Below are 20,463 nucleotides of genomic sequence, written 5' to 3' on the forward strand. Positions count from 1 at the left end.
CTGCCCCTCCATGCCCATATTCATGCCCATTCCACTCATAGGTCCTAGAAGGGAGATAAAAATCCAAGAAGAGGCCAGAAAATGAGCAAAGTCAACAGATAGTGCCAAAAGACCCTTTAACCAAACAGGTCCTAGATGGTTGAGAGGCAGTGAGATCTTGAGCACAGAACGGCCCTGGCTTCCCCTTTGCGGTATCTTAGATGCACAGATGGTAGGCAAGGCAAGGCAGGCAGCTTGAGAAAGCAGAGCATGCGGTCCTTCACCAGCACTGACTGGGATTGGGAGAGGGGGGCACTTCTGGAGTTAAACATAAAAAAAAAAAAAAAAAAAAAAAAAAAAACCTACAAAAACAAAACCAAAAAACCCACAAAAGTCAAAAGACAAAAAACCAAACCAAAACAAAACAAAACCCACCCGAGTCCGAGTCTTACCTGGTGCTCTGATGCCCATGTGCTGTTGACCATCCATTACAAAACCGCCCATTGGCTGTCCATCAGGGTTATAAGGTGTCCCTTGGCTGACTACAAAAGTACACAACACAGCTTCTTAATAACAGGAGGCAGGGAGGGGACAGGAGAGGGGAGGAAAGGAAACCAGAGGGAACACAGAGAACATACTAAGCAGATAACATTTTTTAAAAAAAAAAATCAAAGTTAATCATTTCTCTCAGACCAGTATTATTCACCTCAGTGACTTGAGCTTCAAGTGCTATGTTCAAGGAAGGGGCTAGACATAACATTCATGCTCAGGATTTTGTCTGGTAGTTGCCAAATGGACATTGAAAGAAAAAAAAAAGTTATTGGAATGTGACTAACTGGGAATTGACTCAGTGTGATGCTACGAGGGTTTTCAATAGAGCTGAGAGCTGAGAATTTTTTTTCAGAGCGACAGTTCAAACCTGCATCGCCCCTGGTAAATTTGCTTGCTGCCTTTGCTATGGGTGTCACAATACAAAACAAATCCTAGGACTCATGACTGAAAAACAACAACAACAAAATCTGTTTTTTTTTTTTTTTTTCTTTTTTAACTGTGAACACCAGAAGACAGATACTAATGAGCGAGGTCTTGTGAAGAAGAGCTGTGTATTTATGCCTCTAACTGAAGCCCATGTTTTAACCGTACATGAAAAGCTGTTTCAGAAGTAGGCTGCCTTGGGTTATTAAAGCACACAAAAGCTCTACCTCACTGAATGTCTTTGAACTTTACTGAGTCCCACAAGTGATCCTGACCCCTTTGCCCTTTTGACAGGTAATAAAGTTTACAGCAATTCCACACCAAGCCATGCACCAGGGAGTGGTCATAGTAGCAGAAAGCTGGGTAGGCAAACTCAGGGGGAAAGAAAATAACATTAATATATCGAATGTTTACAAAGAAGATTGTAACTGTGCACGTGATTTAAGAGTTAACTTTTCTCCACTGGCTTTTAATTTCCTACTTTCTTCAAATGTTTTATAACGATGTTAAATTGATTAGTGTTGTTAAAAAAAAAAAAACAAAAAACCAAACTGGTTTAATTTCCACTGCCAGGCGATCCTGGTACTCACTCCCAGGTCATTTACCGGGTGGCAGCCCTTCTGGTGAATGGCTTGAGGTTGGCTTTCGCTTGCCTGACTTGAATACAGTCACTAGAGGGGACTTGCCTGCTCGGTTGGACTGGTCTATCATGGGCTGGACTATTCTTCTGCGGGCATTAATAAACCTGTAACCAAGAAAGCAAAGCAAACCATCATTATTGCGTAAAAACACAAACAGAAGGTAGGGGAAGAGGAAGGGATGAGTCAGAGAGAGAAGAGGCTTGCCTTGGCAAGCTGGGTCGGCCTCCTTTCTCTCCCTCGCGGACAGCTCCACATGCTGCAAAACCTATAACCCCGTGACCCTTTGAGTACAAGGCTGGGGTTTCTGAGTTGATTTATGTTTGCCTGTTTTACCACAGTTGGACACTTCCATTTCATCTTTTCATGGGGGAATTAGCCGAGTTTTGGGGAAACAATGCTAGCCACTACTCTTCAATGGGCAGGGTGGGAGTTGGTGGAGAGAGAGGGAGAAGCTCTGAGGACATCTGCTACCTCCCAATTAATGACATTTCAATCTTACACTCTCTGACTCCTTTTTCACAGTTTGTTTTATCCATCCCAGCACCACCCCCTCCCACCTCTTGCAAACCTAGTTTCATCTTTATGTCCACCACTAAGATAACGAACAGAGCTGGCGGTGCACCAGCAATTGAAAGAATGTCTGGAGTTTATCATTGTTAACTCACACTTCTAGGGACTTTAAAGACATGCATTCCTTGGAGAGATTTCTTGGGTTGACTTTTTTTTTTTTTTTTCCTCTCTCTCTCTCTCTTTCTGTAAAATCTGAAGTCAAGACAAGGTCACATCTACTCCACCACTGAATTTATGATTTTGCTTTCTTCCACTACTACTGAAAATTTATAAACATCTTATTAAGATATTTAAGTCACTCTAAATTTATTTAAAATATTGTTTGGTTCAAATCTAGCTCCTCTAAAAATGTCAAGTGACTGAAAAAAAAAATATATATATATATATAACAGCTAACTCCAAAGCTGTCTTCACAAGACTCTAATTCCTAAAACCTTGGCCTGGCTTATAAGAATTGTTTGCCAAATCCAGAAAATAAAGAGAATGTATTGAGTTACTGTTAGTTCTCAACTCAACTCTGAGTAGGACATCAAAAATACAATAAAAAGTTCAATACTGCCCTATTAATAATTGAAAGGTCCACAGTCTGATATAAATTTTAGTTTGCACATCTATTAGAGCAAAGAAAGCAACTCTGAAAATGCAAACCATTAAACAGTCAAGCACATGTCTTTAAAATAAAAATACATGCTTCATAACATTTTAAGAACCTAATATCCTGTATCTGCTTGTGTTCTTTCTTAGAAGTAATTAAAATAGATGATGGAGCTGGATTCCCACTAAAAGGCACACTGTTGATACTGAATTAGGGGCTACGTATTGTATCCATCTTTACATATGAAGTCCCTGAACTGCTAATGAAAATATTTAAAAGACAGATCTACAACAAACTGTGTTGCAAATCAGGTTATCATTATCTAATATAAGCCATGGAAATTGGAATCATGTGAGCAGAAGGTTAGATTAATTCTCCATTCTCATTATAAGCACAGGTGTAGCCCAAACACCATGTGAAATAACCAATTAAAATGAAAAAAAAAATCTGCCTTTTCATTAGCTGCCTGCACTGCATGACCAATTAGAAAATTATTTAATATTAATATTCTGCATATACCAAAAGTAATTTTCATAGTAACTAATATAGGTAAGGGAGCAAAGCATAGTTTTTTAATTTATGCTACTGTTCATAATCTTCACTGACAGAGAGGAAACTTAGTCCATTAACTTTCTGTTTCTGTTTCATTTTAAAGACATTTTATGGATCGGAAGAGCAATATTTTGTTCTTGTTTTGTTTTGTTTCTTTGAGACGGGTTTTTCTGTACAGTTGTGGCTGTCCTGAAACTCCCTCTGTAGACCAGCCTGGCTTAGAACTCACAGAGATCTGCCTGCCCCTGCATGCTGAAATGACAAGGATGTACCACCTTGCTTGGCTGGGACAATGTGTAACAAGGGTCAGAGAAACTGAATGACTTAGGTCAAGTTATGCGCCGCCTAAAAGATGTGAAGAATGTGTCGATGACACAAAACTGGGAGATGATCTTGAGTGCCTTCCTGTCTAGTGCTGGGACAAGAGCAGCCATTGATGTACCACCTTCTAGAATAGTCCATAGTAAACGGATACCTGAAAAGTAGCAGTTACCACTGGCAGCAGCACTTATGTTCAGACAAGGAATGAGCGTGACAATGAGTGCCTCGCAGATGGAGAACTCCTATGGCCGCACAGCTTGCACATGTGCGAGGATACTCAAAACAGACTCTATGACTCTGTTTTCCATACTCCAACATTTGCCTTCTCTACAGCCAAACATGTAGACTCCCAAAGGCCAATGCATAGTAACCAGCTCGGGTTACCAACTCCTGGCCATTCAGCCCATGGCACCAAAAGAAAACTGTAAATCAAGTTTAGGAAGTGCTTTGTCACTTAGCTCAGCCATTGACATGGATCTCTACAATATCCCACCGAATCAATGCACAGCCTCTACTGGACGCCAACACAGCAGCCACCATCAAAATGTCGGTCTTTGAACAAAGCAAGCGACAAGAATGTCCTGTTGTCCATCTAAAATCCTTTCAGGGTAAGCCCTTCTCGTATTTTGAGCCTACTATCACTCAGGCTACCGATACTCACTTTGCTGAGATGATTAGCAAACTCTGAGGTTCGCGGGGATACACTAGTCACATGTACTTGGGGCCTGTCCTGGTCACTGTGTAAAGGACAAACTCATTACCACATCCTCCTAGCTCACCACCCACAGGCATCAGGTATGGTTTGCTTCTCTTTGTAGTGGTGGTGATAACTGTCTTTAATCGATAGACACATTTAAGAGACTCATAGTTTACATAGACACCAGGCTGAGACTCCTGCAGTTAAAAAGCAGCAACAAATGGAAATGCTGGAAATAAAGGAAAATGCAACCACTTTGACTCGTTCAGGTATGTTACTAGGTCTACACGGGACTAGCTTTTTTGCTTGCTTTGAGGCAGGCTTGCATGGAGTCATGCTGGCCTCACACATTTGCTAGTTTAGCAAGATGAGCTCAAGCTTCTGAATGGTGAGCTTGCAGGCATTTACAGCTACGCTTGGTTTATGAGGTACTTGTAGACTGAACTCAAGGCCTGGTATATGCTGGGCAAGCTATCCTACCAACTAACCTCCACATTCTACTCAACTTTCTCTTTCGGAAAGCCATCAATGAAAAATATTTTGGCATAATATAATATTATCAATATATTTGGGACACACGGGTTAAGGTCATGGTTAGATAGCAAAGCGTCTCATTTTCTAAAACAATGCTTTATTTCTGCAGGCATCATTTCACAGCTTGCTTCTCCTTGGTGTACTTTATTGACATCGCTGAGGACCTCAGGTCTTTTTCACCAAACCCCTCGCTTTGCAACGGGCTGCATACAGCAAAGAACGTGCATTTGGAAGGCTCAGGGGTGAATTCAGATACAAAAACATTTTCCTTCTGGGCAAAGCAATAAAATGGCATTCTTGCTCCTCCCACTATAAGTCAAACTGAGGTCAGCTCCCTTGTCCCACTATCTGTTTAAATAAACTGGCCTGGCTGTTTGTTTCTCAAGTGCCCTTTGACCTGTGCCTCATCCTCCCTGCTTTTGGTGACAGAATGCTTTACTTTTCATTGTGAATGAAGCAAAATTATCAAGAAGCTTCTAAACCTGAAAACCAACAAAATGCCTTTAGATAAAATGTGAATATAAATGAGTTCGTTTTCCTTTTAAAAACACTTATTTTAGAAGAAATCGGCAAAATAGTTATCTTAAAATATATATGTATATATAAACATACATATGCGTGTATGTTTGTATGTGTGTTTCTGAAAAGAAGTGAAAGTGGATAAAGCCCCCAAATTAGAATCTATAATACAAATACATTTTCTAATCGCTACAGAATAGTCTTTTTTTTTTTTTAATTGCTATTCAAAAATAGCTCAGATGTAGCTGTTGAGAATGTGCCTGTGAGCTTGGCTCACTCTCTGAGATGGGCAGTTGTACACCTTTCCTTGATAGAATATAAGCAATTCAGGCTTTTAAAAAACAGTAAGCTGTTGTTAAGCTTTAGAGGTTTATAAACATTTTATTTGCCTTTGTATATTACTACACACACACACACACACACACACACACACACACACACACACACCCCTTAATTGTAAAGTGCTTTTAAGAATTAGGCTCCCCTTCTGTCGGTGGTAAACAAGTGAAACGGAAGGAAGCCTACGACCCCTTCTGTATGCGCCACAGAGTAGAATTTCTGCTTGAGACCCAATTATCTTCTTTCTGAGGCCAAGTTTTACCAAGGAAAGGAAAATAGTGGGTTGACCTTAGAGCTTTCCTCCATGTCCAAATAAACAGAGATGTATTTCTTCTTGACCTGGTTGTTTGTATAGGACTCAGAGTCCTTGTAAGGAAGAGTGGGAGCTAAGACAGGGAAGAAAATCTCCCGGCATCCGATGCTTGAGATCATATGTAAACTGATTTTTACTTTTTGCATTTTATAAGAATCAAGCTGTTTGCAAGCTGTACCTGAAGTTTGTTTTTAACAGAGAAGTTCAAGTTTCATTTCTTCCCTTCACTCCCCAACTGCTATATAGCGGGTGTTTTAATATATTCATAGGTGTTTGTGTGTAGTGTGTGTTTGTGTGTATGTGTGTGTGTATCTGTGAGTGTGCATACATATGTGGCATTGTGTTTGTGTGTGTTCACACATGTGTGTATGTGTGCAGTATGTACATGAATGTGGGCTGTGTGTGTATTTGTGTGCGGCATGTGTGTATTTATCTCTGTGTTTGTGTATGAGGTGTGTGCTTGTGTGTGGCGTGTGTATGCTGTGTGGTATACATGTGTGTGTTTGTGTTTGTGTGGTATGTGTGTTTGTGTGTATGGTGTGTGTGTGTTTGTGTGTGTGTGTGTGTGTTTTGTTTTTGTTTAGTTTTTCCTACTCTGCTCATGGACTTATTTCCTGTTGTTCTCAGCTTGGGAGTCAGGAAGGCTTTTCTGAGCATGAGCTGGTGGAACTGCTTTCTGAAATGCACTTTTATCCTTTGTTTATGCTTTGTTTTTGCTTTGCACCCTGGTCCCAAACTTCGTTCCTAAACTGAATTCTCACCGAGCCGGAAGGTGAGCAGAGCTTAGGGGCATCTGATCGGAGCTAAACTTGAGGTAGAGTTGTTCAGCTCCAAAGCCAACACTGTCCACTGTTGGAGCTCCCTTCGGCAAGTCTCTGTAATAATAAAGTCTAAGGGGGAAACCCGCATTCACCTTGCCATATTCCATTCTCTCAGTCCGATTCCTCAAAGCTTGGTGTTTACCTTATAACTCATAGTTAAAGGGAGCCCACCTTAGTTAGTTAGTTAATTAGTCAGTCAGTCAGTGACAGCCAAGCCAGGAATCTACATAACGTCAAAGTGGTTTTGTTTCTAAACAGTGACCCATGTTTCTGTGAGTCCTGCAGTCTTCTTTCCCAACTAGGAATAAATAAGAAGAATGGGGGTGGACGCAAGCTTCTTGTAGCATGCACCCCTCTAAGAATGGAGAAAATTCATTTTCCAACAGTGCTCAAGGAGATAAGATAATCAATAATTAGGAAATGATTTCATGTGTGTGCGAGTGGGGGGAAGTGGCTTAGCCAGTTGAGTGCTTAGGACAGCCAACCAGGCTCAATGATTAAGCTCTAGGCACTAACGAGACCCTGTCTCCAAAAGAAGGGAGTGACAGTTGATGTTGATCTCTGGCACATACACACTTTTTACACACATGGATGTGAGCCTGCATACACACGTGGACATGAACACATGCATACAAACACACACCACACAAACTAGAAATGATCACACTCACTAGAAAGGCATATTTATGAAAGTGAATTGATTGGTATTAGCTATATGTATAAATAGTTACATGCATATTTAAATAAAAATAAATATTATCTATTCCGAACTATAGTTTAATTACTGGCAATTTCTGTATATATTATTATTTATTCTATTCAAAATAAACAATATGTACATATAATATTTAATTGACATAGAATCTATTTGGGGAATTTTTAAAAGATTTTTTTTTAATTTAAGAAGTAAGCCCCTGGGGCTGGAGAGATGGCTCAGAGGTTAAGAGCACTGACTGCTCCTCAAGAGGTCCTGAGTTCAATTCCCAGCAACCACATGGTGGCTTACAACCATCTATAATGTGATCTGATGCCCTCTTCTGGCATGCGGGCAGAGCAATGTATACATAATAATAAATGATTTTTTTTTTAAAGAAGTAAGCCTGATGAAACATTTAAATTTTTAAAAAATCTAACATTGGAAGTTAATTGTAGAATCCCAGATTTTCTTATTTTTCTCTATCATGAGCTTTCTCAACACACACTCTTTCCACCATATCAGAGCTAGTCAAATGAAATCATATGCTCTTTAAGAAGTCATCATCTCCTTATAATCGTAAGGAGTGCTTTGTAGACAAAGACTATAGAAAATTTTAGCCGCCTCCCCTGTAACTTTTGTTCATTTAAGCAAAAAACTTAGCTGAAAAATCCTCTACTGAAAATCATTATTGCAGATTTTCATTTACTCATTGGACTTAATGACTCGAATCTGGTAGTCTTCGGGATTCAACCTTTCTACAAGTCACTCTTTGTGAAATAAAATTTTATAAAACACGATGTTAAGATGCTCAAGAAAGTTGACTCAATCTCAAGACAAAAACCTTATGAAATCCTATTTTTGGCACCCTTTTCTGGTTTCTTAGCCTCCTCCAGGATCCAGCAGCTCCTGGGATGCAATACATCACTCATGCCTGGGGGTGGGGGTGGGGGTGGACAGTGGCTGGGAAAAGACTTGGACAGACACGGAAGTGGGAGGCAAGCTCTTCTCCGCTCCCACTACAGAGTCCTAATGGCAGATTGCTCAAATCACAGGAATTCCATCAGTCGGAGGATGAGAAGCCAGAGGCAGGAGATACAGGAAGAACTGACGCTGTAGCCTGAGCAAAGAAGTTAATTATAGGTAGGTTTTCTTAAGAGCAGCTAGTTGGGGAGGCGGGAGTGGTCATCACTTAAATTGACAATGACAGTGCAAAGTCATAACAAAGCCAGTGTGTTGTTTTGGACTTGAAACCGAAACACTTTTAAGATAATTCATCACTGGATAGGTACAAATCACAGAAAATTTTTCCTTGTAAACAAATTTTATATTAACATTTGGGTTCTAAAAGCTGTGGGCTTCCTAAGTCCTTTATTCTAACTTGAACTCTCAACCTTGGTTCCTACTTGCTGCCTTCTAGGTCACTGAACCCTGGGGCCTAAATTTGGTAGAATAAATCCTGAGTGTATCTCAATAGGCTTGGGAAAGGAAGATTAAATTGTTGGAAGTAGAGAGGGGTTTCAGTCAACACAGTCCTTGCTGAACAAGCTTTATGACCTGGATCTGGTCTCCAAAACCCACAGTTAAACTTTCTCTGCCTGGAAAAAAATGCTCCGAAGGCTATAAAACTACTGCCAACATGGGTGCCACACTTCTTTTATAGCTGAACCTTTTTCCATTTAAATACTAATTTTCCCATTTACAAAAAGTCGATAAAATTGCATATAACTGAGCATCTCGAACATATTACTAAATAAATATGTGTACTAGAGACAAATCCTAGTGTTGGGCCAGTCTCCATTATGAACAGGCGCAGGCAGTTTAATCGCATAAAGTAGGGCACTGCCAAGAGTGAATAGGCACTGAGAAGTAGGCATGAAGCATGGAGCCAACCAGGCAATTCAGATAGGTGACCATTTTCCTGATTTAGATATGCACTTGTTTTGGGGGTCGAGTGACCCTTTCACAGGGGTTTCATACCGGATCTCCATTTCACATCAGACATTTACATTACAATTCATAACAGAAGAAAATCACAGTCATGAAGTAGCCACAAAAATCATTTTGTGGTTGCGGGGGGGTGGGGGGAGTCAGCACAACATGGGAATCTGAATTAAAGGGTCTCAGATTTAGGAAGGTTTCAAAGCACTGCCTCAAATGATCACAGTGAAACACTATCGCATTAGAGTTATAACTTCATCCATTGACATAAGCGACTACAGATTTTAGTCTCCTCTTAGAGTGCCTCTGAGCTCTTTGCTCTCTCCAGAACCCTTCCTTCCGTCGTCCCAGGCCATCAGTAACATAAATTTCTGTACGCATATCAAAGAAAGATGGCTCAAAGTTTATGGTGTCCCTCATTTTCGCCTGGTCTCAAAACTTAAGCTCCAGAACAGTATAGACCGCAGGACCTGAGAATGGCAGTTTGTGTCTATCCTTTTGAATAGTCAGTGGAGCCTCTGTGAACCGGAGAAAGAAGATCTAACCTCAATGTAAAGTCACAACATGTGCTCTGTAAACCTTAGAGATGCACATGGAGCCGTGAACACTGAAAGGCACCTCCACCCCCACCCCCCACCCCTACCGCCTTGATGAGATAGCTGGACTCAAAAGAAGACAAAATGACCTCTTCTTAGAATTTGATAAATGCTCGCAAAGCCCCATCGGTGAATCTTTGGAGAATGTATGTTTACTGTTGGGTTGCTGGATGCCAGTGTAACTTTGTTTCTTTGTGTATGTGTGTATGTGTGTGTGTGTGTTTGTTTATTGTTGAGACAGGGTCCCACTATGCTGCCCTAACTGGTCCAGATCTACATAGACCAGTCTTGAATTCATGGAGATCTGCCGGCCTCTGCCTAGTAAGTGCTAGAATTAAATGAAGGTATCACAACATCTTGTTTTCCTCCCTTCCTTCCCCTCCCTCTCTCCTTTTCCTTCTCCTGAAGAGTCCCATGAATCCTAGACTGGCAGGCTTTGAACTGCCTATATCAGCAAGGCTCACCTGGTACCTCTTGCTTCCATCTTCCAAGAGCTGCTGTAATGACACCAGTCCCCTCCCAGGACTGGGATTATATGGTACTAGGTATTGAACCCGAGACTTTCTGCATGATAGGCAAACACTCTACCTACCTAGAGATATCCACAACCCTTATCCTTAAAAAAAAAAAAAAAATCACTCAGTATCTCGTTCAAAACACAGGGCCACTGGCAGGGAGAGTCCAAATGGGGCCTAGTCAGAAGTGCCTGGGGGAGCTGAGTGGCAACATCGCTCTGACTGGCTCTGAGGTGAGAGCAGTGCTCGGGTGTATAAGCACGGCAATCTAGTGGCTAACTCTGAAGAAACACGCTTCGCAGGTGGCAAAACCTACAGCAACAGTTCCTTAGGTTTCTGTCATTATAAGTCTCAAAAAATACATAATAGTACAAAAACAAAAAAGCTGGAAGCAACCCAAAAGCCCGTCAACTGCCTCACGAGTACTGATGTTCCTATTCACACAGCGGGCCACTCCTCAGCCAGGACAAGGAATGGGCTGCTGAGGGTCCATACTACAGTATAGATGAGCCCTGAAAACATTAAGTGGAAGAAGCCAGTTACATAAGATCACATATCATAGGACCCCACTTTTTAATGTGCATGTGTGTGTGTGTGAAATGCCCCAAACAGGCAAATGTAGAGACAGACGGTAGAGCAGTGGTTGCCAGGAGCTGCTGAGCTGAGAACAGGAACCAATAGCAGAGGTAGTAGCTAAACAGCACCCGGTTTCTCTTAAAGTGGCAAAACATATTTTGAAATTGATGGTGGGGAAGGGTTGGAGAACTCTGTGGATGCCCTGCTGAGTCCTGCAAGTTCAAGGAGGGGACGCCATGATCTGTACATCATACCTGATTAAGTACTAAGAACAAGCCCATAATGGCAGGCCTGAGGAAGCCCTTGACAGGAGCCTTCTTGTCCCTGCCTCTTAATTGGCAGCTAGCAGCTCAACGTCACATGCCTGTCAAATGAGGCAGAAATCTCCGTCCAGAAGCTGTACCCTGTGGCTCAGAGACATGAAGTTTCTTACATTCTAATCCTTCAACCCTTGGGTAGCACTTCAAAAAGCATGTTTGTGATTTCAAAAGACATAGCATGACTGAAAACAAAATTTTGCTCTCAATATGCTTTAAAAAACAAAAAACACTACATTCACTCAGAATGATTCTCACATGTCCTTTTTGGTTCCCTAGGCCTCCAAGCCCTGAGGATGGGAATTCTAGTCACAGCCAAGTCCACTTCCCTTTCTGTGAACAGTTCTGTCAGGTGACCAGCCAAGGTGACGAGATCTCATGGTTTTTGCACAATACAGTCCTTTCCATTAGCTTTTCAACATCTCATAACTCCAAGCATTTCCAAGTATATGTGAACTCTGACCCAAGCGAAGAATCAAACAAAGTCAACTGCAGCAGATGTTTTTGTAATATAGACCAACAAAACCTTACATCCGGACAACAGCCCCCAAAAAAATATTCCTTAAAAAAAAAATAGTAAGTCAGTACCCTAGAGTAAAAGTACTGAGAGCTTCAATCTATGTTATCTCATCAGGATTCATCCATAGGCAACATACTGTTCTTTTAAAAAATGACTTTATCAGCATTAAGCCAGATCTCTCCAATGACAGGAAACTCTTTTTTTTTTTTTTTTTGAACTAAGTTACATTTAGGACCCAAGATGGATAATCACCATGAGCCTGCAAAGCTTAATGCGTTTGAGGAAGGAAATGGTTTTTCCCCTCTTTGGTGATAGGGCCTAATCTTGAGGGACACTGGTCACTTGAGAGGGTAACAAACAAGAGGAGCCTTTAAAGGTACCAAAAAGATTAAGTGCTTCTGTTGTTTATTTGTTACTGTTGAGGTGTTACTAGCATGAAAGCATTAATTACTTCCCAAACCAGCCTAAAAAACTTCGTCCCAGCACTCGGGAGGCAGAGGCGGGCTGATTGCTGTGAGTTCAAGGCCAGCCTGGTCTACAAAGCGAGTCCAGGACAGCCATGGCTACACAGAGAGACCTTGTCTCGAAAAGAAAACAAAAAACAAACAAACAAAAAAAAACTTTGTCAAAATGCAAATACAATCGAGAGAAGCATTCTTAATGATCACAGTGACATTGAAAGGTGGCAAGCACCATATTTGTCAACATATTAGCGTAGCTGGCATAGCACTGAGCATCTATACAAAGAGCCGTGGGCACAGCCCATATCCTTAGACATTAGCCCTTAGAAATACTCTTTTTCTGAGGCCCTGTCCCCCCTCCCACTTCTGAGGAAACGGTTTTATTCAACAGAGAGGCAACATTTGCCCCTATTTTTCACTATTTTTCAGTGGTTAACTCAGATATGCTATTTGTTTTGTGTAGGCACAGCCCTGAAGCAAAGCCGTAAGGTAAGTGAGTGGGGAGGGGGGCTCCGCAAGCTCAAGGCTTGGGTTGTTAAAGCTTAAGCACTGACACCAGGCCCCAAAACTGTTGACACAAAAGAGGTGGAGATCAGGTTGGTGCAAGCAGAAAAATACCAGGAAGGCAAACTGTATATAAAACACACTCAAGACAAACTTAACAAGAATAGACTCACGTCTGACTTGCTGGGAAACCCACTGACGCTCAAAGCTTCGCTACCCCTCTTGGCTATGTCTGCTTCCCCTAGCAAAGTTCCTTTGGGATGACCAAGAAAAACATTTAAAAACTCAAATACGAGTACAGGAGACAGCCGAGACATGCATCCCCTTGATTCCCACAGCGCAAGTTTCAGCTCTGCTCCTACATGCAGGATTTATGTAATATAATATAGTTCTTCCACATACACCTTGAGTGGTGCCAAGTGAAGGGGGTGAGGGTGAGGGTGGGGCGGGGGGGGGGGAGACAATGTGTACACACAGCCGCAATTCAAAAAGTTATTTCTCCTGACCTATAAAACTCATTCGAAGAAGCAAATGGGTAATGCTTAAACAATCTTTTAATCTCTAACTGACACCTGACAACCCATTACTTATAGATTATTAATGCGCCCACTAAAAAGTTTGTCATGTACAAAATTGCTAGAGAAAAAGATTGAATGCCTGAGGAAAAAAACAAATTTCGCTGTACAATAACTTCAGAAATTTCAAACCTATTATCTGCTGTGCCCTTCACAGACTCATAGCACACAGCTAAAAACAACTGATTTATCTTTATTACGAATCCTCAAAATGACAGCACACATGATTTCCATGTCTCGCAATAATGTTTAATTTCATCGACTTTTTTATTTTACGGTGTTTGATTTGCTTATTGAACATGGGAGAGAGTGCAAGTTTTTCAATTAATTTTCGTGTGTGTCTTTTTATCACAGTGCCCACCCGACCCCACCCAAACTCCTGAGGTAGAGCTGTGATTAGCTCAGCTTCATGATGCTCATTTGGTTTCCTGGTTCACTTTACACGGCCCAGAATGCAAAGCTCGCGGAGGGCTCGAGTTCTGACCAACCAGTCCTGCCTGTCTACTTTAAAGCACAGGAAGCTGCTATCTGTAGAATGGTAAGGACACATATCTCATTGGTTGGGACTAAGGAGCATGATTGAACATTTGATTCGATATCAGTTCTTGATAGGCCCTCCTCTTCCTGTATGACTCACCCTGTGCAAGCCTTATATGCTAGTATGGCTCTTTTGTCATCTGTGGAGACAACGTCTTCCACCTTCGGCGGCGTCCTTCATGGGAACCCACTCCCCATGATGACTTCCGGGTGCCTCAGCTCACTTCTTGTGCTCTACTCAAACGCTGAAGTCAGTCATTGTGCGGCAGGCACCACCTCTGGGCCTGCCCACCTATTTCTCTGCCCGACTAGATGCTTGTATTGACACAGAATGGAAACAAGAAGCGTGGCCCAGTGAGATCTTGCCCCAAGCACGTCCCATACACCCATACACCGTGCTCAAAGCTGATCCCCAAGCCATCCTGCCCCGCCTTAAAGGAATCATAGGCATCCAGATCCACCGTATTCACAGAGAATGGGCCGCCCAACTCTCAGGCTCACTTGATGACCTTATAAAGTCTCAAAACATTTCCTCAGCTGGAACCCTGAGCTTCAGGTATGGTTATATTGTCTCAGCCTAATGCATGGAGAAGCCTCAGGTCTAAGAAGCAGTGTTCGGACTTCCGTGATGGGAGGAATCAGAGTTTCCATGCACCGCAGTGAAGCGGTGCCTATCCCTTCTTCATCAGTTACAGAGATGATTTCATACAGCTGGGGGCGGGAGGAGCTCTGAGATAGCTGGTGACGTGAAACTTGAGCAAACTATACAGAATAGTCAGAGCGGAAGTCGTCTTATAAAGGAATTGTTTGCAGGGAGTTTTGGGTTTGGTTTGGTTTTATTTGGAAATCCTTCCGAGAAAAAGAAAGTAGCGTCCCTGCTGCTCTCTTAAAACTCTCCAACGGGACAATGCCTGGAGGTTTCCACATTACAGCCCTTTGCCCTCAGAGCTATTTGCTCAGCTTCCCTTCCCTACAAACCCTGACTGCCTGGCATCTCGCCAGCCCTGTCTCTGGCAATATGCAAGCTAAACATTTTTTTGGCTGGTTTCAAATATTTTCTTATGAGCAACTAGACAGTATTTTATCTAGTGAGTGTTACTGATTGCTATAATCTAAACTCGGAGTAAGTGCCTGTAAAGGTAATACTATTAGAATTGACAGGCCAGGTGAAAAGCATAGCAATTAACTGAGGCTTAAAGAATAACACATTCTGAAACGTTCTTGGGAGTTAGTCTGTTTCTATTTCTCCTTTTTTTTTTTTTTTTTTAATGCTGCACCTGTTACTCCACTGATCAATTAGGAAGTCTGCTTTAAATGTAGGTTACTCTGGAGTTCTCAAAGGGGAAAGGAGAAACAGCTGTGTAATAAAATGACATGGTGTGTGTGTGTGTGTGTGTGTGTGTGTGTGTGTGTGTGTGTGTGTGTTTCCTTCATCTGTAGGTGTCTTCCAGCCAGGGAAGAATCACTGCACAGTCACACTTTCATTTTGCACTTGAGTAGCAAACAAATGACCCAGGGCCTCTTGCACTGAACACTGCTATGTGTTTTTTGGTTTTGTTTTGTATTTCTTTTTTTTCTTTTCTTTTCTTCTCTTTTTACATCTTTTTTTCCCCCTTGTTTTTGTGTCATGCCTCTGCTTAGCTTTATTGACAAAACAATCTGTGCCTAATGTTTAAACAGCATCTGTAAAATGTGTTATTAAATTACATCAGAAGAAAAGCAGAACAATTCTCCCGAACCCACTGACCCCTATTGATTTTTAGATCACAGAAGCTGAAAGGATAATTTGTGAATGTTTTAACATTTCCATCTAAACATGTCCCTACATTTATAGAATCTTTGATTACTTATAAAGTTATTTGCTACATTACTACTACAATTCAGAAATAAACTTGACCTTTAGCTGTTGAATCTATTATAGTAAAGATCAGATTTTCTAAAAATAAGCTTCCATTTTTACCTGCTGGTAGCATAAGAATCTAGCTTGTCCTCCCGTGGGTGACACACAGGAAGTGATGCTTGATTGCTGGCAGTTTTATGGGTCATAGATACAAGACCTGGAAAGATCCAGTATGGATTCTAATCCTAAAATCTATCAGGAACCCTAGTTCTGATGTCTTACCAAATGTCAGGGTGCTGCCTAGAATTGCATACACCCAAATGATAGAAAAGGGTTTCCTCTATATACACATGCCGTATTTCATATATACTATATATTTTTTTTTGCATCTAAAGACTATGTGCAAGACTCAGAGCACGAGGGGATGGTCATTTAACATCAGGCCTTTCTAGGAAAGTGGGTGCATGGAAGGTAGGAAGCCAGGAAACTAGAATGTTTGCTCCGTGCACTTTGTGCTAGAACCCTGCTGAGACAGGATGAGCCTGAGATTTCCAGCTGTTCCTGTACAACAGAAGACATCAGTTTTTTTCACCAGGAATTGCCTGGTCTGAAACACTGGCTCAAACACACGTAAGTGAGCTTATATTTTACCGTACCACACTCACACTTTCAATGTATAAAAGTTGGTGTACTAGAGAGGAAAAAAAGAACCAAATATTGGTTTTGAGTTTGTACATATATGTGTGTTTTCATGTATATGTTTCTTCATGTATGTATATGTTTTTTAAACATCTGCCTAGGAGGGGAGGGAGTCAGGGGATAGAAAAAAACACATTGTGTATACTTATGAACTTCTCAAACCATAAACAAAAACACATCTGCTTAAAAAAAAAAGTTGAATTCTGAAATGAATTTTTGAAGCTCTGCCTACAATATTTAAAATTTTAAAGACCAGAAAAGCCATCTACTGACAAAACTTACAATATTTCCACTTCAAATGAAAAGTTAATCAACATATTGATACTGTTCTATAAAGTATTTGTCACAACAATGAAAAAAAATAAACACAGAAAGCTCTCAACTGCTAATTTTAGCATTTCTCAATGAGATTGTATCTGGGAATAAATGAGCAAAGAGGAAGGAGAGAGAAGCATGCAGTGCAGACTGCTCCCCACAACTGCCCACACCTTCAGTCTAAACCTATCAGAACACTGAAGTAGCTAGGTACTTAATCATAGAAGTTGACTTGTAAAAGCTACACAGTATCGTCTCTAAAACAAATAATGTACTTAAAATATTTTATGTGCATTATCAACAAAATATGTTGGCATAGATCTGGCGTACCACCTCTCCTGTAATAAATATCCCATCCTATCCCAGGCTCAATGCCAGCCATTTTAAGATCCCTCCCCTCTCTTTTTATTCTGACCAGTAGAATAAATACAAGTATTTGCAATTACTTTCTTTTTTTTTTTTTTTTTTTTTTTTTTTTTTTTTTTTTTTTTTTTTTTTTGGTCTCTGTTTTCTCTTCATCAGATCTGTCTTATTCTTTTACAGTGTAGTTCTTCCACTTCCCTGTTTCCTCATCTATATTAGTCTTAGCCACCTAACATGCATAGTATATGCTTTTATGCCAACAAAAAGATATAACATGGGTCTAGTGGTGCTGTGAAGGAGCAGTGAGCCAAAGTTCTAGTCGACGCCTCACTAAAGATGCACTAGCTCAGACTCCTATGACAAACTCACAACTAGACATGGCTTTATAGTTTTCACTTAACATATAGTGCAGCTCGATACATTATGTTGCTGCCAATAATTATGACCCAATCTGCCCTTCAGCATTTTATGAATCCTCCTCAACAGTGACTCATAGCGTAGACAAAAATTTACATGTGTGTTAACAAGTTTTAAGAAACCCAAGAAGAACAGGATTTTTTTTTAAAAACTTGTAACATAAATGAAGCGAAGAGAAACTCTTAAGACATTAATGATGATTTTTTTTTAAAATTAGTATTTCTAGAAGAAAGTAACTTTAGGTGGCTGGTACTCTATTTATTTGCAGGCTCTCAAAAAAGCTTTGTGGTTTTTATTACAGTAGAATAAAAGAAAAAGACTCTACTTTCTCTGCCTTTTAGTCTTCAAACAGGTCATTATTTAAGGTTCTGTGACATCTTCATTGTTTAAAAGATACCATCATTGTTTGCCTGCTATTTCCTACCTAAAGCCTAAAGAAATACATCACAATTCCCAGCATATTGTCTGTTTCTTGGGCTCTTCTTGGTTTGGTTTGGTTTGCTTTCATTCGGTTTTTCTAGGTAGGGATTCTCTGTGTGACTCTGCTGTCCTGGACCTCACTCTCTATCTCAGGCTGGCCTCGAACTCAGAGATCCGACTGACTCTGTCTCCCAAGCGCTGGGTGTGAAAGGTGGGCACCACCACAGCGGGCGAGGAAGTTTGCAAAAACGTTGTAGAACTTGAATCCAACACACAAATCCGTCACATTTCAAGAAAACAAAGCCATGTGAGACATTTGAGGTTGCTTTAGAGGCATTCACTCCAGCTGTTATCGACAAATGCAAAGCAAGGAGGTGCAAGAAAGAACCAGTTCTTCTCCAGGAGGAAAAAGGAGAAAGGAGGCAGTCCCACACTCTGTGCCATATGAAAAAGTAAAGGTGGTTTTGCAGCTATCTATATGTAAAATTCAACTTAGCCTGAAGTATGCACATACTTTGAAACTTGTTTCATAGCTTCCTAATTCCAAATCTTTCCCCCCTCCCCCTTCTAATAAAAAAGCGAAAAAAGTCAAACTGTGGTCCATGATTGATGAAGACGTACAGGTCACTTGTAGATCATATGCCGGGATTCTGGGGAAACGGCGGTGCGTACACATTGCCTGGCACCACAGGAAGGCCCCTTTGCTCTGGCACTCACGGGTGATGCCCATCATACGGTCTATACACAGCAGAGTGTGTTAAATTTATTCTGGTAACTATGTTCACGAAGAGAGTTTGCTAACAACACTGAGGAGGAAGGGAGATGGCATGTCAGATAGCCAGCCACCTTTTTGGTGCTTAATTTGAGCTCAGCCTGCCACTCCTTTACCTTCCACAGAGAGCATCTCCCAAGGAGATGCCGCACATCAGCAGCTTCCATTGCAGTATGACCACTTCACCATCCCTTTTATGCCTTTCTCACGGGATCATTCAGAGCCACTGAAAGACCAGCTTCAAATAGTAGCATGAACTGTCTTGAAGATTTCAAAACAGTAGCAGATAACAACAGAGGACCAGCAAAGCCTCAGAGACCACAGAGCTCAACACGTTTAGATACAGCATGACTTCAGTGTGCTCCCTAATCACTAAGAGAGCTGCAAAATTTCATCTCCAAAGGCTGTGCTAAGGTCACAGAAATTGATAACCTGTACAAGTGAAGCTTGTGTGAGTCTGTCTGTGTCCTGCAGATAGTGCACTGGTAAATTAATCCTCCAAAGGCAAATATATCATAAGTAGCTTGTTATCTCTAAAATACTAAGTTGAAGAATACATGGGATTATATTGACAGAAATTACATTTTCTGTAATAGGGTTTAATATATCTGAACCATCTCCCAAAGGCCCGAGGCTCTCTAACAGTGAAAGGTCTGTTAATGTAAGTACAATGGACATCAAGAACAAATTTATTCACCAAAATGGATTAGGCTGTGTAATCAGAGATTCCATAATGTTAATCTCTGACACCTATTGAACACAAGTACTTGTGTCTACAAACTGTCATTCTCAGTTTCCTCTTTTGGCCAACGAGGTTTTGAGGCTTTTCTGGATTGTACTTCAAAGAATACACGACTCCTCCATCATAAACCCTGACATGATAATATTAGAATGATTAACTAGATGTCCTTAGTCTTAGAGGAGATTGGATTACAATACCCTTCAAAATGACATTAGGCCTGGGTGAGTAGCACTGACACGGCTTTAGCACAGTCACAGCGGGCAATGGGTGCCACTTTCTCAGAGCCATGAGGCCATGTTGCTGGACAGTTAGTCAGAAAGTTGTTGCTTAGTACTCTTGTAGTACACTTAGTACTTAGTGCACTACCTCTGCTTTCCCCCAGAGCAGGAATTTACGCTTTACTTAGCAATAACAGGGGTCAGCCTGCAGCAACATCAGGTTTTGAAGACCTTCAGAGAAGAAAACTTACGTACTTCCCCCCCACACCTTTCAATATGTAAATGATAAGAGAACACTGGCTGCCATCTTTGAATGCATAATGCTGACAAAATCTAATTGAATTTCTTTTTCAGTGACTGTCACACGGCTATGTGATAATGGTGGATTTTCTTCTTTCACAGAAAATAGTATGATACCAACTCTATCCATCATCCTGAAGAGAAAAAGTCAAAGACAGTGAGATGGTTTCAACGTGAGTATTCACCAAATACACACTCATCCTGCGCGTAACACCTGTCGATTCATAAAGGAGATGGAAGGCCACACTTTTTATTTTTCATGTTAGAAAACATTCCTCCACATCA

At 41.0% G+C, this 20,463-nt stretch overlaps 1 protein-coding gene across 4 annotated transcripts in view; it reads right to left on the reverse strand.

Moving 5' to 3' along the window:
* Positions 1-20,463, reverse strand: part of Meis1 (Meis homeobox 1) — a 140,666-nt gene that overhangs the window by 2,987 nt on the left and 117,216 nt on the right. Inside the window, exons 10-12 of one of the 4 annotated variants that reach the window (XM_051165142.1) lie at positions 1,641-1,699; positions 432-521; positions 1-44 (exon numbers count right to left, since the gene is read on the reverse strand). The exon at positions 1-44 is cut by the window's left edge and continues 51 nt beyond it. In XM_051165142.1, coding sequence (XP_051021099.1) covers positions 1-44; positions 432-521; positions 1,641-1,699 — 193 coding nt within the window. Of the gene's footprint in view, positions 45-431; positions 522-1,559; positions 1,700-20,463 lie in introns of all 4 variants that reach the window. The other 3 variants (XM_051165141.1, XM_051165140.1, XM_051165139.1) reach the window with 3 other exon arrangements.

This window comes from Acomys russatus, chromosome 22 (genome assembly GCF_903995435.1).
Source record: "Acomys russatus chromosome 22, mAcoRus1.1, whole genome shotgun sequence".
Classification (NCBI taxonomy): domain Eukaryota; kingdom Metazoa; phylum Chordata; class Mammalia; order Rodentia; family Muridae; genus Acomys; species Acomys russatus.